General features: G+C 32.6%; 1 protein-coding gene across 3 annotated transcripts; it reads left to right on the forward strand.

The window, feature by feature from the left end:
- The first annotated feature begins 2,131 nt into the window (after positions 1-2,131).
- Positions 2,132-9,247, forward strand: LOC11438947 (uncharacterized). Of its 3 annotated transcripts, XR_003010430.2 has the most exons (7): positions 2,132-2,456; positions 3,512-3,655; positions 3,745-3,957; positions 5,475-5,555; positions 7,475-7,549; positions 8,077-8,197; positions 9,033-9,247. XR_003010430.2 is itself a non-coding variant. In XM_024779471.2 (6 exons), exons 1-3 carry the CDS (start codon positions 2,160-2,162, stop codon positions 3,940-3,942), a joined length of 639 nt encoding a protein of 212 aa, XP_024635239.1. In that variant the 5' UTR covers positions 2,132-2,159; the 3' UTR covers positions 3,943-3,957; positions 5,475-5,555; positions 7,475-7,549; positions 8,077-8,344. The 3 variants fall into 3 exon arrangements, 2 of the variants coding, with proteins under 2 accessions (XP_024635239.1, XP_003601572.2); XM_024779471.2 differs by lacking the exon at positions 9,033-9,247 and having other exon boundaries at positions 8,077-8,344; XM_003601524.4 differs by lacking the exons at positions 5,475-5,555; positions 9,033-9,247 and having other exon boundaries at positions 8,077-8,344.
- Positions 9,248-14,603: the final 5,356 nt, after the last annotated feature.

Below are 14,603 nucleotides of genomic sequence, written 5' to 3' on the forward strand. Positions count from 1 at the left end.
AGTAATTTTTTCAAAACCTCGCCTCCTCTAACAATCTTAAAAGTCCCTCAAAATCCCTTTTAAATTGCAAAATTTGGATGAGATTTATTTGGATTGTACAATTTGGACGTACTGGATATATTCAAAAAATTAAGGATATGTTATACATTTGAATTTTAAAATACTGGTGTGAAAAGTACATTTTCTAGTTTTGATTATGGCAATGAGAATTATTAAAAGGATAATGCTTAGTGGTACGGACCAACTTGAAACGAAATTCAACGAATTAGTTTTTTTTTTGGTTACATTCAACGAATTAGTTAATTGACTAATTTTGTTAACAACCACCCATGTATTCATTTAAAGGAGACTATTATAGTATAATTTTTTAATAAAATTTAATTCTGCCCCTAATCAGCCCGTGTATTCCGTAAAGGAGTGCTTCGTTATTAGCTTTCTATTATATAAAATTGCAAGTGTTGTGTCTCAAATAGACATTTCCGTGAATTTTCGTAAAATAACATTCCGTACTATATAGCACCACTCTTATTAAAATATGTTGTTGAGGACTTGACAAATAATTTATAAACTGTGATAGTATTGCAACCATGCATAAAAAAAATTTAAAAATTGCATTTACAGATTCAAATTGTACATTCAAGATGTGCAAAAGTACTGAAAAACATATTTCACACATTTAGATTTTACAATTCTAGTGTGTGAAACATCCGGAAGAAATGCATTAAACTATAAATCAATTGTAGCTAAAACATTTTCCTAAATGTTGAGCTCATAATCGTTCAGACGGCACAATCCATACAAATGCTATTCGCATTTCAAAAATTGAATGAAGGTTAAAAAGAGGGGGGCTTTGGATAACATACTTAGGAATAAATTCACACATATATAGTGAGTTTCTTTTCCCTACTCCTCTCGCTCACCCTCTTAAATTTTCATTTTGTCCCCTTCCGGATTCTAGAATTTGAAGTGTGTCTTTGTTGTTTCGGATTATAAAATTTTAACTCAGACAAACCCTTGTTCAACAATTTTAAAAAGACTTGGCTTCGGTATATTGGCATGATTCGAATTCCATAATTTGAATGCATAATATACATTTTCGGCTTATAGAATTTGAAATGTATAAAACGCTAATTTATTAGTTTTCAAACACGTGCTAGATTCTATATTTTGAACAAGTAATTATGCGTTCGGTTTATAAAATCTAAACTAGGACAATACAAAAGTTTAGTTTCTGAAATCGAACATGAGAACTTATGCTCTAAAATCCGAACACAACCAATATCATAAAAGAAGAAAAAAAAATGTGAATGAAACACCAAATGTTTGAGCAAATGCAAACTTTTTTTTAAGGTGCAAACTAATCTTTTGTTTAGTAGTTGAAAAGGTCTCAATATCGACGAATTCGAGCAGCTTCACTTGAAAAATGGCACAATGTAGCAAGATTTGAATTTGGGGTGTTCTAGGAGTGTTTTAGGGTAAAATAAGAAAATGGGAAAATGAGAGAAAGAGGTTGAATATCACATATATATTATCATTGTTCAAATTCTATAATTCGAATCATTTTTTTTAGTTTCATATTACAGAATCTGAACAGACGTAAAATGAAAAATTTAAAAGGTGCACGAGAAGGAAGGGGGGCAATAAGAAATTTTCAAACATATACATACATTTGTTGGTGGGCGGGTTATAACAAAACAAAGGTCAGCCCAAACTAAAAAACTTTCATATAAAATAAAATAGGCAAAATAACACAATTAGTCCCTTAACTTTATTTTAGGTAACACTTTTGTCCTTTATCTTTTTTTTGTCACGATTTAGTCCTTTATGTTATAAAATGACAATATCTTATCATTTTTTATGAGATTTTTTTTAAAGAAATTTGATTTTCTAGGCTTGTATGATGAAGATTTACATTTGCCTATGAGTTTGATGATTTTTTTTTGGAGTTTTTGATTATTTTTTTCATAAAAAAGGATAACTATGTTGATATTTTATAACATAAAGGACTAAATCGTGACAAAAAAAAGATAAAGGACGAAAGTGTTACCTAAAATAAAGTTAAGGGACTAATTGTGTAATTTTGCCAATAAAATAAAATGAATTGGTTAGTTAGGTTTTATGTGAATTGCGATTCGTTTCATTCCGTCCAGTGTTGCAGAATGTCGATGGAATTGGAAACAGTGTTGCACGGCGTCACCCGACCTCCCTTGGAAAGCTACGAAGAACAGAAAACGGAACCGGAATCGGATTCGGAATCTGATTCGGAACCGGAACCAATTGATTGGGACTGGGTATCGAAACCAATTGAATATCTTCAGGACAAGTATGAAGATGACCCTATTCCCCGCTATTTTTCGTGTACGCGCTTTGTTTATAAGAATAGAGTCGTGAGAGAAAAAGAAGAGGCTGAAGAAAAGGCCGTCGCTGAGTATTTGAAGACCGCTCTTAACATAAGTGTACGTCTTTTTCTCTCCCTGATATTTGATGGAGTAACCCATTAAATTTCAAACAAGTGAATGGAGTGGAATGAAACACAATGGAACTCATTCGATCCTTCAAATTTTTGTATGCAATGGAATGAAACATACTTTTAATATGACCCTTTTACCCCTCTTTTTATTTCATCGGTAATACTTTTCACCCTCCTACTAAATGTGTTCAACACGAGAATCCCCTTACATAATGCTCTGTATATTTTTGTATGCGTACTTTTTTCTCCATTTGTTTTTTCAATTCAAAATGCCTCAGGTACGCAATTACATAGCTTTATTTTCTAGTCTCAGGTATGCATACTTCTATAAAATCAATACTTTAGTTGTCCTATTTGGGTTTTACACGGGTTAAGGAAATGATTAATATTGATGATTTTAATGGTGAAATGTGTATCCTTATTAATTATGGTTAGTGGAATAGTTATAAATGATTAAAATGCAATAGATAAGGGTATGTCAGTGGAAAAATTAATAAATGTTGTATTAACATCTTTAGAAGGGTTAAATAATTTGAGATAATTTTTTTTTAGGAAAGAAGACACCTAGTATGAGACGGAGGGAGTACTTAACACTACAAACACAATTATATTTTGTTGTTTTTACACGAGAATCACCTTAGTTTTTATTTTTGAATTACCACGGTTTGGTAAGAATTTTGTTGGCATGCAAAATCAAATTAGAATGCTCTATAACCTCTAAAATCTATTGTTTGCTCTATAATCAAATTAGTAATAATATTTTTACATATTAATATTGTTGTTTTTAATACAAGGGTAGAAATGGAATAAAAATCTATTATTTGTTCCGTTCAACCCAATTTCCAAACAATGGAATGGAAAATTATTTTGTAACATCATAAAGTAACCAAACAAGGAATGGAATCTTTGTTCCATTCCGCTCCATTCCATTATATTTCATTCCGCTCTCCTCCGTTCTGTTCCATTAATCCAAACAGAGTCTAATTTTTGTTTTAATTTAATTGTGTTTGACTTTTTAATCTGTTTCTGTACTCTGCACAGCCCTTCGATGCTATCCCTATTCCACCTTTAGCAAATATATTTGGCCATAACTGGCCCAGACCCGTTCCTATAGACGATCACGAGCAGCCACTTCTCATTCGACTCTCCAAGTGTGCTTTGGAAAAGTACAACAAGGACAATCAGGTTATAAACTACTTAACCACCAAGCCAATATCTGTGTGTATCTTTATCCAGTTATCAACTTCAATGTTATTCTATTTTGTTTTATTTAGGGTTTGAAGTACGAGTTTAAGGTGCTTGTCAAGGCAGCCATAAGTCATATTCCTTTAGGCAGCTACTACATTACCTTCAAAGCAACACCAAAACCAGAAGATGTTCATCCTTCCAACACGTCTGCTACCACTTTCCAGGCCCACGTCTGTGACTGTAGGCCTGAACCTGTGATCAAGTCATGTTCCATTAAAACCTAACACACACACACCATGGTAATAACATTTCTATTTTGCATGCTTACATGTTTAATATTTTATAGGAGAAGAATAAATATTTTTAGGCTTAAAAATGGTAACAGATTATAATGCTTTTAAACTTGCATTTGATTATGGTATTTTAGTTGAGCTTCAGCCCAACTTCTGTTCAAGAAAGTGGCAATGAAGTTGATAACAAATACCACAAACCAGCAATAAGTTAGTATATAGTCTTGGCATATTCTGATCAGTGATGACTTCAAAATTTAAATAGCAAAGATGTACTTCCTAGTCAGTTTACTTTTGGGAAAATTGTAACTTCACTTTTCAAATGTTACATGCTTGGCTTGCCCTTGTCCCCATGCATTTTGTTTTTATAATAATATAGCCTTTGTCTTTGAATGATTTGTAGTTTCCTGCGTAGTATGCATCCATTGTGTTTGAATGTTTGCTAGTAATTCTTTTTAAAGTTTTGTTCCTTTTTTTAACTCTATTGTGTGCAGTTTAATCCCTTGGGTAAGGTGAGAAAAGAGAAATGTCAAAAATACTAAAAAAGCAGTGGGCCCTACATGTTTTATCTCTCTCTCCCTTATTTCTCACCACAACCAAACTAAAGAAATGCTCATTTTCTCTTCTATCTCTCTCAATTCAACTGCTCTCTTTCCTTTTTCTCTTCTACCAAACACAGTGTAAGTGTGTGTTTGGTTGGAAGAGAAGATGTGAAGAGAGAAATAGGTGAGAGAGTATGGGAAGAGAGAAGTATGTGAGAAATAGAGTAGATTTGATGTATTGTTTTGTATAAAAGAAATATGAGAGAAATAGAAGAGAGAAAAGTGTTGATTATTTATAAAATTACTATAATACCCCTGCAGTTTTTTTTCCAGTCACCATCATGTTGCAAGGTTGCAGCAATTTTACACGGGCACTACTGAACAATAGTAAGAAAGTTGGTTTCTTCTCTCTTTCTTTGAAGAGATTAAAATCAGACGTGCCCCCATGTATTTTTATCTCTCTCCCCTTTTTCTCTTTGCAACCAAACTGACTCTCTCTCCTTTTTCTCTGCATCCTCTTTCTCTCTTCTCTATTTCACCTCAACCAAACAAATACAGTGTAAACAAACCATCAAAACCGATATTCTCTCCATTGCTCCGGTGGAGGAAGCAGCCTACAGGCGCAATCCCCCTCCCTCGTACACTCTCCCCATATCCGGACCCTTGTTTCCTTTATCCTCCCTTGCACGAAAACCATCAAATTCGGCCTCCACGTCCCTCATCCGCAGGGGCGGAGCCACCCCCAGCTAGCCTGGGCTAGTGCCCAGGCTCGGTTCCAACTTTCTTTGTAGCAAGTCCAACCATTACTAGAATTTTTAGCTTTTCCTGCGGATTTACCTGCGGAATTTTGTGTAAATTCTGCAGGAAACACATTTCCTGCAGATTTTGCCAAGGATCTAGGTTCCGCAGGAAAGATATATCCGTAGGAAATGTGAAATTATTCGCAGGAAGGAAGTAACGTTTTGCGATAAATTTTTTGCCCAGGCTCTATAAAATTCCTGGCTCCGCCACTGCTCATCCGGTTACCGCCGCATCACCAGGAACAGTGAAGCTACAGCAACAAAGGTAATGGATTTCTGATTTTGCTAGGATGTGTGATTTTACGAATTGAGATTTTTTTATATGAATGTAGCTACATTAAATCGGTTGATTGGTTAAGAAATTAGGACTACCGGTTATATATTTGTGGTTATAGATCATGAAATTAATTGATTCTGAATTTAAAATTTGTTAAACACTGTCGCTAGTTATGTGAATTTAACCACAAACTAGCCTCTCTCATTTTTTGAATTCAATGTTAAATTCACATACAAAATACTTTGGTGGAAGACTTTTGACATACTTTACTCTATGCAAGTCATTGTCGTAATACAAAATATAGATGAAAAGAAGTGTCATATAAATGGATACTTGGTTAAGCAGTTTTCTTGCAGGATTTAAACATTTTAGTCAGTGTTCCTGACTTACCTACTTTTGACTTGATAAAAGGATGGAAAACTGGTTATTCATTTGCTACCAGTCGTTCATGTTGCGTAGAAAAGGCAAGCTTATGAAGATGCACGTGCTTTAAAATCGCAATAGTGTATCAGCTTTCATCGCGGTCGCTCGAAATCCCGATATGTAATGGGGTATAGCGGCGCTACACTGGTTATTTAAAACACTGAAATATGTAAAATACATATTAAATATGAAAGTCTTCTTCAATTGGTATGTTGAATTGTTGATTATGGACCTTAAATTTTTATAAAGTCATGGATTAGGCCCTGATGCTACTTTGTTGGCAGCATTTTCAGGTGCTCCTCATTATCAAATGGTTTGAGTTTTTTTTTTCTTTCCGAATGCATATTATATGTTTCTTCATTGTAACTTCTTTTTTATTGAGTAAAAACAAAAACTGCAGCCCTGGTTGGCATCTATAGTCAATAATCTTTACCAGGGTTCCATTGAAAATCCACTTTAGATATGCAAGCATCATCCATGTTGAAACTGAAAAGATCATTCGATTATCCATTTTTGTTTCTGTTTTGTTTGTTTAATTTGACAGTGAATTTATAGAATAGATTCAATAAACGAGATGTTTTTCCAACTTTGAGAGGGAATAATTATTACTTGGAGGCAAGAGAGCACATTAGTAAGTTTCTCTTATCGTGGCGGTGTGTGTTTCACTTCTTAAAAAGATTATTGAATTTATATAAGAATTCAGCATATGCATGGTTACTGTTACCAACAGTAGAGGCAGTTAGCTTGGGAAGAAGCTCTTGACGTATTTGTATTCCTATAGAGCATTATAAGCTCTTTCTAAATGTTAGTTTACATCACTCTATTACAGTTTTCTGCTGCTTGGCTCTGAACATCTTCAACTGTCCCCACATGAGATTGTTCTCATACTCCAACTCTAGTTCTCGAGTCCTCAGCTTTTTCATGCAGCGATTGTTGTGTGCTACATTATCGAGTATGAGACTCTCAAGGGAATTAAACCAGGATCCACCAAACCTATAGCATTGGAACTTTCTTGTTTTCCCAGAAGTCTAGAATTGTGGGTTGTTTAAGGCGCAAACGTCTACATTTATTAGAGTTATTTATTTATGCTATATTTTTTTGTTGGTGCAATTAGTAAATGAAAGCAAATGAAAAAAGAAAAGGAAAAAAGGACTACAATCTCAAAATTTTAATTATATGCGATGTTTAATTTTATTTATATATAATGTGTATTTCTTTGGGCGTCAATTTGTCAAAAGTTCTATCTTTCCATGGAAATAATTGCATCATGACAGAGTCTTTAATTATGGTCTGAATCAATGGAATTAGATGATTATTATCATCTTTCTTAAAATTTTAACATATTGTATGTAAAGTGAGTGAACAAATCTCTATAAGTGGCAACATATTTTTAAAAGTGGCATACAGAATTAAAAATATCTCATGCAGAATAATAAGAGTAGTTGGTTATATTTGATAATATGGAATTTCTGCCATGTCTGTAGGTTCTTGCTGCGGAAAATTAACGGGATATAGTAGAGTTTTGCTAGCAAGAAGGTTTGGTTCTTTTGGCTTATGAGGTAACTTGACTGTTTTTGAAGTTCATTAAACTTGGAAATGACATTTGTTGAATAATATCTGAATTTTTTCTGATGTCAAGATACATACCAGTCTCATGTGTTGTTAAATAACAGTGTTATAGTGCACCGGAATTTGAACAAATCACTATTGTTCCATGATATGATATTTAGTGCACCGTATTATCAAGTAGCTGTGCTGTGTCACTACTGCACAGCGGAATTTTATCAAATCACTTTGTTTTTTTCTTTCTGCAATTCGCTATTGACAACTATGTCAAGGACCTAAGGGGGGGGGGGGAGCTGAATACACAATGGCACCACCTGATGTTAAATTCAGGTTTAAAAAACATTACCTTTCTCATGTGAAATATCTCCATGGCCTATGCCACATATTTTGAATGTCTGATTTCCTGATGTCTTGTGCAATACTTTTTGGAGCAGTTACTTTGAGTTTTTAAAGTGTCTATGCATTGGGTTGTTTGCATAACAAAAGTTGGCTAATTTATGTATCTTGCAATAAATTACAGATGAATGCTTTCAGCCCAGCCGGAACATGGTCCAGTGGTCCACACACCCAGTACCAAGAGAATGAAGGGATCATATATTCGGATGGTGAGGTTTTGGCAAGACGGAAATGAACATACAAGTGTGAGCAGAAGTCTTTGATGTCTTATGATAACAAGCATATAACAGTGGATAATAGTTTACTTATACTACCTACATAATACTCTTGGTTTAATTATTTTCATTGACACATTTCATTCCATGCAATATCGTTCACATTTTGGTATCAAAAGAACCTTCATTGGATATATATATATATATATATATACAAGTGATAATAATTTGTTGTTTTAATTAAACCCTGAAATTACTCCAACAAAAACAAAACGCTTAATCCCTAAACGTCTTCCCTGTCGGTCTATTGTTATTGACCGCACAAGAATAAAGAATGAAGTAAGGACCACAACATTAAGCCTTTGAAACTTAATTTAGTCCCTAATTGATTTCAATTGAAATTTTGTTTCTTGACACTACATAGGGGGATTTTTGTCACCATGTATTGCAGTTTCTTGCAAAGGGCAATAAAAGTGAATCTGAAGCAGCATGCTCATATATGTATACTTAAATAAATCCCACAAGACACGGTGTAAGCAAAAAAAAATCGTAATTCGTATTTCCCTATCAAGTGTATCCACCAACAACAACAATTCATATTATTTTGTAGACATAATCAATTGAACAGTCCGTTGATGAAAAAATTATGATATGAGATGGGATTCCACTATTTTGATTCAATGAATTAATTTATTCAAGTTTTATCGGTGACCATGAGAACCGATCATGGATGAAAAATGGATCAAAATAATGTGTGGAATTGATTTGTAATTGCAAAAGGAAATTAGGTTAAGCATATTTCTACTTTAATCTTTGTTTGAATTCATCTACGCCACTAATTGAATAGTGGGCTTTTAATTTTCAGGAGTGTCGCATTAGATTGATGAAGGAGATGACAGTGCAGGTAGGTATACACAATGGAGAAGGAGATGATACACCGATACTGATATTGCAGATAGAACGATAGAATGAAGAGGGCGAGGGTTCACGTGCACATTTTAAGTGAGTTAATGAGAGCCTTTAGATTAAATAAGATTGATGGTTGAGATTTGGTGTCAACGAATTCGTTGACACCTGGTATCAACGGATCCTGACACACACACACAGATATATATATATATATATATATATATATATATATATATATATATATATATATATATATATATATATATATATAGGGAACTTCTACGGTACACTCACAAAATGAGGTGTACCGGTACTCTTTCTTCATAATTTTATAAATTAACGATCATTTTTTATGAAATAAATAACTATTTATCAATATTTATATTTTATAGAACATCATTTCATAAAAAAAAAAAACATCAGTTCATTGTTTATAAGAATCATAATAATTGTTTAAAAAGCGATTGTCCAAGCGTTTGTTATTAGCATTGCTCATACCCCACCTTTCTAGATTCAATATCTTGCCCCTTCTAATAAAGAAGAAAACGAAAAAAAAAATCCAACTTTGTTATTGCTTCAGTAGTCACAAACCCATAACCATAACTCATTCAAAATCAACCAATCCCACCTAAGATCCTCGCTATCCAAATCAAACCCATGAAGAAGCCCCTCCATCACTAGAAGAGAAATCCATGAAAGAAATCCTATTTGAAACACCCATCTTCAAACCTTACCAAGTTCTAGTTTTGATGGCAGAAATAAAGACCCAGATGGCTATAATACAAAACCCATCTAAGAAATTCCAAAAAATAATGGTTTCCATTGAGGAAGTAACAGAGGATGTTTTTCAGCAGGTCCTTGGACTCTTATGCCTCTCAAAGTTTGGATTTTCAATTTACGGAACTTTTGAAATTGACGCAGATTAGCTTAATATTAGTTTTGTGCAACCTTTAATTTTATGATTATTTGGTCATACGTTGCAAATTTGAACACGCATAGTTGTTGACGATGGTTTTAAGCAGAAAGAATGGTAGATAGTGGTGGTGGTGTTTGGACAGAGAAGACACAAGCAAAACTTGATTAACCGGAGGCCAAATAAATTGTTTAAAATATGGATGACGTGGCCCAATCACAAAGCGTGTGACTAAGAGATAGTGTTTGAGCATCTGTTGCTAGCATCTCTCTTATCGTAAAATATAATCAATATTCTCAATTATGAGTGCTAAAAATTCAAAAAAAATTAATTTTATTTTGTTAATATTTCTGACGAATAAGATTTGGTTATTATAAATATAAATGATAGAAAATAATATTTTTCTTCAAAATACAACTCATTTAATCATTAATTTGAAGAGTGAGTGTACTGATACACTCAAATATATTGGATGCACCATATAATTTGCCATATATATATATATATGGGGCTGCTAACTTACTCCCACCCAAAAACATGAAGGAGTAAGTTAGCAACCTACTCCCACTTGTATTTTACTAAAAACCCCATTGTGTTATTAACAAACTCTATTTAATGAATGGACATTACCGTAATTTGCCTTGAAGTCCTTTTTTTAACAATAATTTTTTTAACGTGACAGCATGGCACACCTCGTACAAAGTACAAAGAGCAATACTATATATCAAGAAAGATTTTTTCAAGAAAATTTTAAGAATGACATGACAGAATAATCACCCTAAGATTTTATAAAGAAATAGTCATGAAATTAATGTTAACCAATAAAATCTCAACCTGGCCGGAAATTATGGGGTGGTGGGTGTTATGTATCTTTTTTTTATGAAAGATTAATAAATGAGACTGAAATCTAAAGGTGATTATTATGCCATGTCATTCTTAAATTTTTCTTATAAAATCATTCTTGATATCTAGCATTTTCCAAGTACAAATGTTGGTGTTTTTTTTTTCTTTTCTTAACAAAAAAAAATTACTGAACAACATGCATTATTTATATGTAAGCTTCTCCAAAAAAAATAAAAAAGTTCGTTGGAAGCACTGTGTAACTAATCTGTTGATTCTTTTTTTTTTTTTAGGGGAATTAGCGTATTCTTTGTTCGGAACTTTTTTTTTATAAAAAAAAAAAAAAAAAAAAAAAAAAAAAAAAAAGAAGAAGATGTTGCTTTATCAGAAAAAAATAAATTGAATGGAACACAGAATTGAGAAACACACGCAAATCTCGGAAGTGGTTACTATTTTATTTTGGTTTAAAAACAAAATTATTCAATTATCCTTCACTTAAAACTATTTTGAAATAGAAACTAATGGGTGTTTTGGTCAAAGACTAATGGAATGGAAGAAGGGTTGCTAACTTACTCCATTTTTGGGATGGAGGTCCGTTGCCAAAGTTAAATTTTCAAGCGGGTTTAAGTTGTTGCAACAAGGTATTAGTATTTCATAGTCTTGCACTGTAGAAATTACAAAGATAATAGTTGATTAATCACTTTGTGAGTTTTTTAATATAATATTCTTCACTGTTTGACAAACATGACAAGTTGACAGCTCCAAATAATTAACTAAATTTATTACAAATCAATTACTTTACTGAATTGAAAAGGGGGATATCCCTACATAAGCAAATACTATTATTTAGGAGAGGTCTACGTTACTCTCTTTTGTTTATGGGGTAATTTATCCTCTCATGATATCAACCAATTAAAATGTAATATACATAGACAACATTAAATGTCATTTAAACGAGTTATTTTCAACAATATTCAACTTTAATATAATACTTCATTAGTTCATTATTCAAGTTAGCATTTCCCGTATTTTCTTTTAGTAATTTTTTTAATCATAATGTTATTATTTTTTATAGGTGGTTATAAATGCCTTTTGGTGATTTTCAGTTACATTTAAATACGAGAAACACTCGTATTGCATAAGTTGACATAAAATTTACACAGCATTATATTATTTCATAGCATATGTATATTGCTTTCACCTAAAGAAACAAAACTGAAATTTATGGTAATACGAGACTTGAATTTCTTATGTTTCAAGATATAAGTTTCATATTCAATATCTTAAGTCACGTATGATTCTTAGACTAAAACCACACCATAAAACAGTCTAAAGTAGTCTAATGTCAATATAGATCACCATTTCATTTCTTATCTTTCACCCATCGGACAATCCAGACTTTGTGAATAAGTAACCTACCGTGGGATGGTGATCTATCAATTCTCCCAAACCCATTCTCGCCCCATTGCGATCCATGTGAATTTTGAATCACCCAAAATCTAATTAACTTGCCATCTTTCTTTTCTTCCCCAAAACCAACCAATGATACGCCGTGAGCTTCCGCTTTATCAAAATCTTTTGCAACTTCTGGACCAGAATAAATCTCCTGCAATTATATAGAGGAGCAAAATTAAATCACAACTTAATAAAAATTAGATTTCCTCAAACAAACAAAATTAAATGAAATAAGTTTATTAAAACAACTTAAAACTCACTCCTTTAATATGTTCCATCCCTGGAAGCCATAACATTTCTGCAGCTACCGGTCCCTCTTGAATTTCACTCTCTATTCGTTTTTCAATCTTTTTCTTATTGTGTTGTAGGGAGATTTCCTCTGTAAGGTCAAACCCCATAAAAGTCTCGATCCACATGCAAGGCTTGAGATAGAAAATAAATAAAACAATGTCAATCAAAAATTAATAAAATAAATAATTAAAAGATGGATAGAAAGTTTTGTTTTTTAAAGAAAAGAGAGATAGAAAAGTAGCATACCTTACGCATGTAATCATTTGGGTTAAAAATTTCTTCATATGGACAGAGTTCCGCCAAAATACAACCGTGCTCTGTTATCCACCTCAATGTTGCTGGAATCGAACTACTTTCTTCGGATCCGGGTCTTTTTCATTTTTAATCATTTGATTAAAAATGTCTTGACGAGAGAGAATGACATCTTTTCCCTCGTTTTTTATACGATATAGTGCTTCAATTATATAACATACCACAAAGGCAAAGCAAGAGTCTACACACAAAAGTTATATACATTAATCTTTTTAAGAAACTATAAAAATACAAATAAGAAATTGTTAAAGAGAAAGAAAGAAAAAAAAACACGTACTCGCATTGCCTTGATGTTCCACTGGGCTCAACTTACCCTTGTTTCTCCAATCAAAACTCGTCACTTTCTTCTACACTTGAAAAGAAAAGATGCTATAAGAAACAAAGGAATACTAATAACAGAAACAAATATTAAGTCACACGACACAACTAATCATAAACAATAAAACTTCGTTCTTTAATCCAGTCACATCAACAAAAATTATTATGAGAACAGAGTTTTGAAAAGAAGAAAAAAATGACATCTTGATAGTGAAGATGAAGAATTTTGAAAGAAAAAAAGAAAACAGAACAGAACCTTAGCTGAAGATTCTCCTGCATTGGACATGACTACCTTCAATGTAACAGGTAAGAACTCCTCTCATTTTCACTCACTATCCAAATCATCCCTATATAGTAACATTTGCTTATTCTTGCCACTGCACTGCACCACTACCTTGGCGCGCGCACTCTCTTACCGTCTGCGTTTCTCGTTTGTGTGAACATTGCACTCACCCAATGGTGCAGTGCCAGCTGGCATGTTGCCTAACAATAACATTTTCATTTTTAACTTATTAGAATATAGAAGAAGAAAAGACAGAACCAAAGTTTTGCATAATACGATTTTCTTCTTCCTTTTATTGTCTAATTTGTTAAGGTGAGAAGTGAATCAGAAAAGAATGGGCATATCTGCTCACAAACGAGATAACAGTTACTCATATGCACTTAAGTGTGGTTCCAAGCAGAGAATCAATTTTGATTTTGCGCGTTTCGGTTGAAGGAAAAAAAAAATAATCGAAACTCATTCAAAATGATTTTGCAAATCCTTTATATGTATTTTTATAGAAATGTTGTAGAGTTTCGTAGCATTGCAACTAAGTATCGATTTATTGTGATTTTTTCGATCGAATCGCGTAAAATCGCAATTTTTTTTCAAAGTGTGTGTTCGGAAAAGTGGCCTAGAGGTTGAATTTTTTCACGATTTTTTTCACGCATATTTTGGACAAAAAAACAATATCTCTTAAAAAAAATTGAATTTTTCGACAAGAGATGAATTAAATATGAATTTTTAACGCACCTAAAATTCAAGACATCAAAATATCGACATAGAAATCGAATTTTGAGTTTTTTTTTGCAGACACCTCTATAAAAATACATATAGAGGATCTGAAAATTTCCGTAGTATTTCGACTAAGTCTCGATTTATTTTGATTTTTTACCAAAATGCGTAAAATCGTAATTTTTTTCCCAAGTTCAAGTCCGGAAAAGTTACATAGATGTTGAATTTTTTCATTATTTCTTGCACACATGTTAATGACATAAAAAAACATTTTCCACAAAAAATTAGAATTTTCTGGCAATTGATTGATTAAATATGAATTTTTAATGCGCCTAAAACTCAAGATACCAAAACCTCAAAACATCGATCTAGAAATCGAATTTTGAGTTGTTTTTTCGTAG

Source organism: Medicago truncatula, chromosome 3 (assembly GCF_003473485.1).
Source record: "Medicago truncatula cultivar Jemalong A17 chromosome 3, MtrunA17r5.0-ANR, whole genome shotgun sequence".
NCBI classification, from domain to species: domain Eukaryota; kingdom Viridiplantae; phylum Streptophyta; class Magnoliopsida; order Fabales; family Fabaceae; genus Medicago; species Medicago truncatula.

What these genes read in the sequence shown, in the direction of transcription:
- LOC11438947 (XM_024779471.2), top strand. Translation starts at nt 2,160, where the DNA reads ATGTCGATGGAATTGGAAACAGTGTTGCACGGCGTCACCCGACCTCCC. An exon ending in AGACCGCTCTTAACATAAGT is followed by an intron (nt 2,457 to 3,511) that starts GTACGTCTTTTT and finishes TACTCTGCACAG; the next exon opens with CCCTTCGATGCTATCCCTAT. An exon ending in AGTACAACAAGGACAATCAG is followed by an intron (nt 3,656 to 3,744) that starts GTTATAAACTAC and finishes TGTTTTATTTAG; the next exon opens with GGTTTGAAGTACGAGTTTAA.